The sequence below is a fragment of the Parasteatoda tepidariorum genome, chromosome 4 (assembly GCF_982258835.1).
Source record: "Parasteatoda tepidariorum strain Cologne lab strain chromosome 4, Ptep-v5.0, whole genome shotgun sequence".
Classification (NCBI taxonomy): domain Eukaryota; kingdom Metazoa; phylum Arthropoda; class Arachnida; order Araneae; family Theridiidae; genus Parasteatoda; species Parasteatoda tepidariorum.
The window spans coordinates 37,949,587-37,961,663 of record NC_141758.1 but is presented as its reverse complement, the minus strand read 5'-3'; the positions used below and the strand labels follow the sequence as shown (position 1 = coordinate 37,961,663).

General features: G+C 31.7%; 1 protein-coding gene across 1 annotated transcript; it reads right to left on the bottom strand.

Annotated features, from left to right (window-relative positions):
- Positions 1-8,983: 8,983 nt before the first annotated feature.
- On the bottom strand, positions 8,984-9,436 carry LOC147810895 (uncharacterized). Its single transcript, XM_087162145.1, has one exon. The coding sequence runs from the start codon at positions 9,434-9,436 to the stop codon at positions 8,984-8,986; it is 453 nt and encodes a 150-aa protein (XP_087018271.1).
- Positions 9,437-12,077: the final 2,641 nt, after the last annotated feature.

Below are 12,077 nucleotides of genomic sequence, written 5' to 3'. Positions count from 1 at the left end.
AATCAGAGCACGATCAATTTCCGATCCAGTACCCCAGAGGTTTTAATTTGTTATGGGAACTAGGATGACTTTGTGACCCCAACAGATTTAGCTTGCACCAGTCACCATTTTGGGCATGGGGTGTCTTTGGCACTGGATCGAACTGATGACCTTTAGGACATGGGCCCAATTCCTTACCTGCCAGGCTATCCCGGACCCATTTACAGTACTAATGTTATACAGGACGATGCACCAGATTTCCTACATCTTACTTTGTCAAAGAGTTACGACATATGGGTAACATTCTCTGAAACAGGTGATTTCTCGTATGCAGGTAGCATTCTCTGGTTGAGAGCCAAAATTTACCGAAAGAAAACGAAACGAACAGTTTTTCTTAGACAGAACTAGGAATCATCTGAAAAATATTTTTATCTCGCGGAATCTCTGAATTATTTAATTGTTCTTTTCCTGGTGCTTAGCATTACCTTAATTATTCCAAGTATCTGTTTTTCTTCCTTTTAAATGTGATCTACTTGCATTTTTGGGTTACGGTGGCTCAATGCTCAGAGGTTAAGGAATTGAGCAGTCTTTGTGATGAACTGGGGTTCGATTTCTTAAGGTGGCCTGAAGCCCGCCCAGCTACAGATCGATGAGTACCTGCGTTTCTCAGAAGTAAGGACAGCATGTGCGCATTGCTGAACACATTGTCAAATTATGCCGCTATTTATGAAAGTATAGAGCATTTACCTCTACTAGTGGGCTGCGTCCCCTGCTCGCTAATGCTCGCAAACCCCCGAAAATTGCTACACAATCTTATATGGTTTGCTTCGCAAACCAAGATCGCTTCGCTCGCTATTAACTTAGGTACATTGCAAATGCACAAAATTCTAAGAATTCAAAACAATCATTCAAATCCATATAACAACTTTTTTTTTAAAAAAAATTACATCTTTTTAGTAAATACTAAGTCATAAAAATAAATTTGAATTCAAATAAATGACATGTAATTCGTTAAACCTATTAGAAATGTGCTATAGTATAAAATCTTAAAGCGTAACAGCACGACTGAGACTCATTTTTCAATGAATAACTAATAACAGTAATAAAACAAAAAAAAGTCATATTTTTAAAAACCACGTTTTAGTAGTGGAGAATAATAATTAAGAAAAAAATTGAAAAACGAAAAACGTGGGGCGCATGAAATACATAACAGTAATGTTATATTAGTGTGTGTATGTGTGCTCTTGAGAATATGTGTATGTATATCAGTAATTGTAATTGTATCTGAATGTGGATATGGAATATGCTTTTGTATATGCATATGTATGTGGATGTATATGTAGCTGTGCATGTGTATGAGTAAGAAAATGTGTATATGTATGTGTATGTTATGTATTTCATGCTCCCCACGTTTTTCGTTTTTCAATTTTTTTCTTAATTATTATTCTCCTCTACTAAAACGTGGTTTTTAAAAATATTACTTTTTATTTTGAATTTTTTTATTTTGAATTTTTTTATTTTAATTTTTATTTTATATTTTTAAAAAATTATTATTTTTTAATTATTATTCTTCACTACAAAAAACGTGGTTTTTAAAAATATATATTTTTATTTAGATTATTTTTCTTAGTCAAGAGTAGTCAAGACTACTACAAGACCACTACTAAAGTAATATAACTTTTATTTTAAATTAGGGATACAAAAATCTTTATAGAAGAACAATACCTTTACGACTTTCATTAGCTTTATGCTGATGACAACCAAAACAATCTGGAAATGAATGAGGAAAAACTGGATCCTACCACGTGATTTTTCAGCCAATAAAAATACTTCGACAACAAAAATCTTTTCACCTGACACGTAATAATTTGAAATAATGGAATCGACAACAAAAGACAATCTCGAAAATAATTTTTTTTTAAATTTTAATTTTATTTTACTTTGCATGTCTTTTTTCTCTTCATTTTCATGCATTATCATCCAATTCTGAACTGTGTGCTAAATTTGAAGTTTGTAGCTAGTCGGGAAGTTAGTTTAAAATCGATTACAAAATTCCACCCGGACAGACATACACGAAGGCAAGTTTATATAAACGTGGTAATAAATTCGTGATATAAACGAAAAATCGTCAAACAAATTCGTAATATATAAATTCGTGAAAAAAAGCGCTTTCGACAAAATACTAAAATAGAGATCTATCGACAAAGACTACTCACTTCTGCCTAGCTTAACAGTATGAGATTACCACAGCTGATGCTCTCTCAGGTTATTTCAGTTTCCGTTTTTAAAAGCGCTATATGTTGAGCCACCTCAGCTAGATTTGGCATGTGACATTTTTAGGTGCAATCATTGGTCGATTTTCTAGCGTTGCCATTCGGGGAGTTGTAATGAGGCTTTTTTTATCGCCGTGTAAGAGAAATATATATATAGATAGCCTATTTGACTCATAACGGTTTTTTCCGAGAATGAATAACTTTTATCAAGTTTTTTAAGTCACTATATGCGAATAAAAAGGGAATTTGTGTATAAAACATTGTAGTTTTCTTGCTAATAAATTATTTCTATTAGAAAATTTCTGCAATATATTTCATTAGAAAAATTTTGCAATAAGCTTTGCAATTGCAATATTTAATAATTTTTCTGAAACGTGCATTGTTTTTTTTCCTTCTTTTTTTTCTTACGTAAAGGTTCTTTATCAAAACTCCATCTGCTCCTGCTAGGAAAAACACTTTACGAAATGTCATTATAAATGAAGATAAGGACAAAAAAGATCACATCATTAATCATGTGATCATCATCACAGATTTTGAGATTAATCTTTGCAAAAATTAAAAAGAGTTTTAAAGAAAAATCCAAAACGAGTAGTTTCAGTAAAAAATTTTAAAAACGCAATTCAAAAGAATATATAGAAAATTTAAAATGTAATTAAAACATTGGGTTACTTTTCACGAAACATGTTTTTTCATTCAAAAACACTTATATTTAAATATTTGACTAACTTAAATTCTATATTTGATACCAACTATTAAATTTTCTTAATCTGAAAAAAAAATAGTTTCAAAATATCATTGAATCTTTGCTAATCTACCTTTATGTTAAATAAATAGGTAGTATTAAAAAAAATAACTATAAGGAAATAGTTTTGTATTTATTATTTTAGAAGTACTCATAAAAAAATTTTATCATCATCATTGTTATTATTATCGAAGCATTAAGTCAAAACACTTTATTAAAAAGTTATAAGTTGGTCCACGTAAAATTAACTATTACTACATTTGAAACACAATTCATGAAATGGCACAAACATGGTCTTCTTATCTTTTTTAATGTTAATTAAAAAAGATAAATACTCCACCAGGGGAAAACTCTCCATGTACAAAATGGTGACTGGACCATTTTTGAGTTAAATTGGTCAATTTTATCATTTTTTTCCTTTATAAGTTAAACAAATTAAGAAGACGTTATTTTATTTTTATGTTGTAAAACCTTGATGGTAGAATTGTATATTTTTTTTAAACCTAATTTTAAAAAAAATTAAAACATTAGTGATTTTAAAATAATATTGTCACAACAGATAAATATTTTCCTCGTTGTATGGATGTTGTGTGCGAGTTTTCTATTCATTATTTTATTTAATGGAAATAAAAAATAGCCGATCATTGATAAATATGTTTTTTTTTTTAACCACAACCCGATTTTCAATAATATTTTATTCTATCTTAATGCAAATTAACAACTTATTTTTCGGATATAGTTTATCTATAAGTTCTTCGAACACCTGTGAAAATTTCATTTAATTCCATGAGTTTGTCTTGTGAACCTTTCCTTATCAGAATTATTTTTATTTTCCCCTGCAATTTAAAAAAAAGGAGTTTTGTTTATTTTTTACTTTTTATAGTTTGGTTTTTCTGCTTGTTTTTTCCTATTATAAATTTCCTTAAAATTTGACGATCTAGAATTGCACGATTTTTACTCATTTTAGGGGTTAGAGGTACACAATTACTTTTATTTGTGTCACAGGGGATGCATAACAACTTTTTTGCGCATCCTATGGGATGCATTATGGGATGCGTCCGAGGGGACGCATTTCGGATCTTTGTGCTATAACGGATAAGCAGCAAAATCGCCAGTTTTTGAAAAATGTTGGAAATATTTCAGCACAGTATTGAATAAGAACAGTATTGAAAAAGCTCGGGAATTTCAACAATTGTTAAGTTATTACGAATTCTTATTATTTATAAGTATTTTTATAGTTTATGTATTATAAGGTTTATCAATGTTTTTTAAGTTAAAATTTGTCATTTTTATTTGCACGAGAAAAAATTGAAGACAGTTCTATAGCGAGCTGAGACTTGTTTAAACAAGAGGCAAAGAATTAAATGTTGTTGACATTATTGAGACGTTTTAAATGAAAAAGAAATTATTTAGTGCCTCAACTGAAGTGTCTCATAATTTTTCTCGTGTTTTATATTATTTAGTGGCCGTATTTCTGTTTGATCAATAAGTAATTACAAAATTATTTACTAAAAGGTAACTGTAACCTATTTTACAGTCGTGTTGATTTTGTAAAGTGTTCATAAAATTCAAATTTTTTCAAAATGTTATGATTATTTTTTAGTTCTAATTTAACAAGATAAAGTAAAATTTAATTTATTGTTATTTATTTTTATTTTAAATTTACTTTCTTAAATGAAAGACATGAGAAGTATTATGTTTGACAGGTTTATTGGGATCGGGTAATTTTGTTATAGATGGATATTCTTTTAGGAGATCAAAATATTTATTATCTTTAGAATTTGTTTTAACAGTATGAAGTTCCGTTTGCTTTATATGACCAGGAGTTTTTAACTCAGTTTTTAAGTCTCTAATACAATTTCTAAGGTCAGGCATCAATTCAAAATTGTGGAGAAAATCAGCTCCGAGAATTGGTGTATTTACATTGGCAACTAAAAATGTCTAGTTAAACTACCTTCTTAACCCGAAATCTAAAGCTAAAGTTTGTTGAGCATAAACATTAATGGTTGAGAAATTTGCTGCAAAAAGTGTCTGTTTTGGTGGGTTTACGTTTACGAAAATTATTTTCACATAAAATAGAAACACCACTGCCTGTGTCTACCAAAAAGGAAACATATGTTTTTCGGTCTCTAATGAACAGGCAACGTGAAATTTGCGGTAAAGAATAAGTCGACTCTTTGCTTGTTTCGTTTCCCTTCCAAGAACAAGGTTGAATGCATTTTTCGGGTTTAAATTTTTTTTCCGAAACGTTGATGGTACCAGCAATGCTCTGAAGTTCGATACCGAGAATTGGATCGAGATCTATTAGGAGGATTATTGCCGTTTCTTTGAAAAGGTGATCTACCTCGACATAAAAAAGGCAATCAATCCTTTTTATTCATTTCGCAAAATATTTTTATCTTCACTTGACTGTCCATTAGAACCAGAAATCGCAAAATCTTCGACTGGGGACGGAGTAAGTTCTAAAATTCGATCTGAAATTTCAGCAGCTTTGTCGAAGGTTAAATCAAAAACTGCTGCTAATATTGATTGAACGGATGACGGCAATAGCTGTAAAAATAATTCCAGCATAAGTTCATTTGGAACCTTAAGCGATTGAGCACGGCGCTTCATAAAACGTAATAAATCAGAAGGTATTCTAGAACCTAATTCTTCCCCCGATAAAAGTTGCCAAATCTCTTGCTGGGAAGAACCCCAGAACGCTTTATAAGCTCTTCCTTTATTTTTTCGTATAGGTCAGTTGCATCGGGGTTCATAAGAATATCACGAATTAAGGAAGCTATATCGGGAGGAAGATTCGGAACTGCATAATTATATTTCGTTATAGACTCTGTAATTGCTATAGGTTTTGCTAAAGAAAATATGCTTTCGCACATAACAAACCAAAAGGCACAATCTGATCTGTTGTAAACAGGAATTTGAGGAGCTGGAATTTCGGTCATTATGCAAGGTTTTCAAAAACGTATCACTAAATATTTGTTTACAATGATTTAAATGACAATAAAACAAAAGCATTAAATTCCTAATTTGCAATTAAAACTACATATAACATTACTTACATACTAAATAAAATAAAATATTCACTAAGAAAATGAATTGAAATTCTAAAAAAAAAAAAAAAAACTGACTTCCTAACAGTTAAGAACACATTCTTCGACATTTAGAGCAATACTGTTATCTAAAGCCTTTTAAGTTTAAAAATAATTTTATTAAATAAATAATGATCCAGAAGCACTTATCTGTTCTTTAGGTCCAATCGTATGTAGATTCTTTTCAATTTGCATAATATAGAACTGTCTTTTTGAAGAAAACTTTCCCATGTTTCTAGAACAATCCACATCTTACTTTCGATTTCAATCAATTTTATGCGTGTTATGTTCGAGGTCAACATTTTGGAATAATTAGTTGATTATCCATATTAGATCGTCCAAAGGTTTATTCAAACGAGCATTTTGCTCTTAAAGAGAAAACATCACATTCTTGGTTGAAAACAAAACTTTATTCACATTTCTATACGAGCACGCAGCCACACTGCAAAAGACGTTCTGCTCTTCTGCAGGGTTGCATTTTTTTGTTATCTTGGCGATGATTTTATTCGTCACAATATCGTGAACATCTTCAGTAGCAGGGTTATATTATCGTTTTTGTTCTAAGTGCGAATTAAAAGTTTTTGACTGAGATTTCGGTACTGAAAATAAATTGTTAGCTGTTTGGCGTGACATATTTTCTTGTTTGAAATTTCAAATTGCATCAAGTGCGGCAGCTCTATCAATTAATTCTTTGACAGTAATCAAATTCTGAGTAGCTAAGGCAATCTGCTTTTTCCTCGGTAACATCACCAATTATCATCGAAATTCGATCAGCTTGAGGTATAGTAAACGGAGCTTTTTCAGGAAGAGCATCCTTAGCATAAATAGAATCAACTAAACTTTCATTATTTTTTAATTTACGAGAGCTCCGATGAGCTAAAAACTCTTGCATTGTAACACGTCTTTTATATCTGGCAGCGAGGGCCAGTTCAGTCATTATAAAGTTTACCTCTTGTCATTTGCCAATTTTTTGCAAATCCAGCTAGGCGAGAAATAGCATTAGTTAGTTTAAGATTATCAGACCAATTAGCTAGAGTCGCAATTCTATCTATACTTCTTTTTATCCATTCAGAAGCATTGTCAATAGCATCTCCTTCAAATATCGAATTAGAATTGGTGGTATCATTAGTGGATGTAATTTGGATGATATTTGATTGACTTACTTGTTTATCCAGTAATTGATTTTGAGTTTTCCATAAATGTAGTGAGAATGGTCGCAATATTAGAATCTGTTGCGAGAGAGGAGGTTAAGGAATACGTTGAGGAATATGTTGACTGCTTAAAAGTTCGTTTAAAGTTCCATCAACTGTTCTTTTAATATTATCATCAACTATACGTGACATTAGGTCATTTTTATTTCCATTACGCGAAAGATTTCTTAAACGCAAGTCTGTTTTTAACTGGGCGACAGTTAAATGAGTATGTTGTTCCACGTTCAAGGCATTCAAAACAGTATTCACGTCTGTTGACATCTTGGCGAAGAAAAGTGCAGCGAGTAGAATCTGTTTTGGCGACGTTTGTTACAGAGAAGTTTGGCGAGTAGAAATCAAAAATTAACGGAATGCAATTTTCAAATTTACTTCAATGAAATGTTATTTTTTGTCAAAATAGGATTACCTGAGCGAGTTGTAGCCAATGATGAATTCCTTTTTGCTTCATTAGCAGTCAAAATTTCATGAGAAGAATTTAAAATGTAGCGATAGAATGACGATGTTTTAGAAGAAGAAGTTGAAAGTTTCTTTTTAAAAAAGACAGCTGTGCCATATAAGGTAAAGTTTAAAGACAAGGAATTTGGTTTAAAAGAATTATAAAGCGAAAAGCGAGAAGATATTTTAAAAAAGTATTTTAATAAACAATAATAAACAACGACGAATATTTTAAAGCGAAGCGTTCTCTTTATGTATCAAATCTGTTGCCACCTCTTTTATATGAATGTTAAACTTTTTTCCGCTGTGATAAAATTAAACTTATGCGAACCTTACATTAAACTTGAAAAAACAATTGCGCAAATTACAAGCATTTAAAGTTGTGTTTTCATGCTGCGCAAAAGTAAAACATTTTAACATTTAAAACCGTACAATTTGCTAAATATAAATATATAAATCATTGGTTAGGAGAAATTTTTCATGAAATGACTATAAGATTAAATGTTTATCATGACAAAAATGGTAAAGATTTAAAAAAAAATTAATTAAGACTCGGAACAGAAGAATAATTCAGATTGCAAAAGGTGAAAAGGTAAGAGCTGAAACCCATTTTAAGCATTGTTTATTTTAAGCATATAAATTTACAGTTCAAATATATAAATTTATGAATATATAAATTTGCAAATATATAAATTTACAAAGATATAAATTTACAAAGATATAAATTTACAAATATATAAATTTACAAAGATATAAATTTACAAAGATATAAATTTACAAATATATAAATTTACAAATATATAAATTTACAAAGATATAAATTTACAAAGATATAAATTTACAAATACCAGCGGATGACCGAGCTCCGCTCGGAGAAAACAGGTATCGAAGCTAACTCGAAGATTTAAATTTTCAATTGCGATTTATCAAAACAATACATGCCATAAGAAAATTTGTGAAACCATTGGTGAAAAGATAACCGGTTAAAGTGCATCATTGTAAACTATCTAAACAAAGTTAGAGTTTGGAAAGGGAACTATTCTATACAAAGGTAAAGTTTGAAAAGTCATAGGAAATAAAATGTAATTGATAACAAAAAATTATACAATTAAAGACATGGTACAAAGTGAGCAGTGTAAAGATTGAAGTGTGTTGAAGTTCAATATTTTTGACAAATTTATTTAGAAAAACCAAACATATATACATACATAAGAAACATATTATAAACCTATAACAGCATAAACATAATAAACATTAATCATCGATTGCGAAGTCTTCCATGTTGTCCAGGTAGTTTCTTGTCGGAGAGGCAGGTGCGGCTGGTGAGTTTCTCTTGTTCAGGACTTCCTTCCATACGACGTTTCGGGTGTGGGTTGGATTCTCAAAAGGCAGCAGGACCTTCAACGCACTTTGACGCTTGACTCTTGAAAACGCGACGTAGAGCATTCCGTGCACGAAGACCGTCGTGAGGAGAAGCACGCCGACGAATTCGAATGTTTGGCTTTGTGACTTGAGTATCGTAATGGCGAATGCTGGAGTAACTGGGAATTGGTGCCGTTGCATAGTTGCGCCAAGCTGTGATTTGCTGGAGTCGAGCGTGATCCTTGGAAGGTGTACTTGTCGGCCTGCGTGTTCACCGGTGATGATCTTAGCCTTGATGATGTTGTTGCAAAGTTCGGTGACAATCAATCGTGTTCCGTTGCACATTCCTTCAGAGACGTCCAAGTTTCGCTGCGCTGCTTGACTGCTCTTGTCGGGCGCAACGGCGTTATCATCGGGTCTTGGATATTCAAAGCGTGCATATTGGTCGAAGATGTGAAAGATGCGGCTTCAGATGGTCCCGACATGTTCAATTGGTCACTGTTCACAACGAATTCGTAAATTTGCTTCCGTTCATCCGCTTCTTGAAAATTCTTGTCCAGGAAAAGGCCGTCGATGAGAGAGGTATTGTCGGGCATAAAAGACGATGTAAACTCCGCAGGAAGACGCGTCATCTTGGTGGTTGTAAGCGATGCGAGTTTTCACGATGCATCCTTTCAGCTTTTCATTTGTAACAACGGTATTCAAAACGTGTCGCAGTATTTTTCTCAAAACAACATCGATGGGTAGCGGGTTGTCGACTGGATCGCAGACTAATTGTTGACGTTCTCCATAGCTTGCTTCGTAAATTCCTAGCATCCAGTGCTCGCCTCTATCCATTTGAGCTCTCTTGTGAATGGGAATGAGTAGCACGTCGAATCCTTGTTGAACGCCGTATAGATAGTTGGAAGCCTTGTTGTGGTCGCTGATATCGTTGAGAAGAGCCATTCCTTCATAAGCGCCATCCGCTGTTGTAACGTAGAAGCGTGCGACAAATTCAGGGTGAAGTACGGCAACTTTGACGGTCGGGTAAGCTTGTTCGGCGTAATGGAGAAGCATTCTGACAATGACGGTATCTTCTAGTTGTCCATTTGCGGGTAGAATTGAGTTGATCGCTTGTTGTTCCAAAATTCCCGCTCCTTGAAGAATTTCATGTAGAGGTGCGTTCTGCACGTTGAAAATGTAGCTTGAAATCTGATGAATGTTGAAATGTCGGACTTTGTTGACGGTGATTTGAAATCGAAATCAGTTCCTTAAATGCTTTTTTGGAAATTCGAATATTTGGAAATTGGAATTTTGAACGAATCAAAAAGAACGAATCTTTTTAGTTAACGAACGAGCGCTAAATTCAAAATTTCATTAAAAAATTTCCCTTAAAAAAAAGCAGTGGAATTAGAATCGTACTTTTTCAAAAGAAAATTTAGTAAAAATATTAAAGTTATCCTTATTTTTTCCTTTTATATTTGTTTTACCTTAATTTTGTGATTTAAAAATAATCGTGTGGTCATCAAACTTTATTAGTTCGCCATATTGGCTATAGATGGCAACACGTTACCGCTTGAAACTTATTAGGCAATAGACAAAGAAAATTTAAGTGCTGCCATCTATAGCCATTATGGCGAACTAATAAAGTTTGAAAATATCCTATCTGTAACTCCGAACTGCTCGACCGTAGCGCTTCAAAACCGGCGCTAATCGATTCCTCGTGGCCAAAAACCCCAGACCCCCAAGTTTACCGGAGTTTATTAATTCTGGGGCGATTTTCGACTTGGCAACCATTCCTCGTATTATAGTATAAGATATAAATTTACAAATATATAAATTTACAAATATATAAATTTACAAATATATAAATTTACAAATATATAAATTTACAAATTTATAAATTTACAAATTTATAAATTTACAAATTTATAAATTTACAAATTTACAGGATATAAATTTACAAATTTGTAAAACGTTTTACTGTATTTTTAATAAATGAAAAAAAAATACAAATGTGGATTGAACAAATTAATGAAGGAGAAATTATATAGAAGGTTTACAACAAAAATATCATAAAGCAAATCATGCCAATAAGTGATCCAAGCTTTTTTTATTTTCTTTTTAATCACATGTACGTATTGTTAAAGTTTTCACATGATATTAATTTAACCTCGCCCGAATCTAGTTCGGACAACTACTACGTTCAGTATTTGTGATGCCTGAACTGAATTCGGGCTGGTGAAAAATTAACGTTCCTATTTTGTGAAGCCCGAGATCAGTTCGTTTTTTCTTTAGGGTACTTAATTCACTATTTTCTTAATCGATGGAATTAGTGGTCTTAGTTTTTCACCAATTACGACTTCAGTCGAGGGAGGGAAATGTGGATGGGAGTTTTGGGATGTATCATCCATACTGTAAAAGATTTGTAAAATTTTTGTATTGAAAATCATATTGTTGTGTTTTTATATTATATTATACTAGTTATATAATATTTGGCTTCAGAATTTTGTTTAATTTGCTCTAATTGAATAGGATGTGTGTGTAATCCATTACTTTTTTTTGAATTTAAAAATTATAAATAAAGTAGTTATTGCATTTAAAATTTTATTTTCGTAATAAAAAACATATTCTAACTTTCATAAAGAACAAAATTCAACAGTCAAAAAAATTTTCCATTTTTCGTCCATTTTTCTGAAATATATGTCACTCTTAAGGGGTTAAAGCACGTTACGTGTTTTTCATGATTAAATAATATATAATTATTGTCTTAGTCAGCGACATAATTATAAATAAGAATGCTGATGCAGGAAAAGAATTTCGTAACGTCTCAGCAAAAGTAACTTAAAAAGAAAACCAATCCAACCCATTGGACAACAAAAGAACAAATATCAATTGATGCAATTTATGCAACCTTCGCACTCGAAATTTTAAGGCCTTTAAAAAATCTATTCAGCTGCCACATTCCATTATATAAAAGATTATATAAAAAAAGAACGTTTGACCG

Bases quoted from the DNA above. Each gene is read 5' to 3' on its own strand.
- LOC147810895 (XM_087162145.1), bottom strand. From the start codon at position 9,436: ATGTGCAACGGAACACGATTGATTGTCACCGAACTTTGCAACAACATC.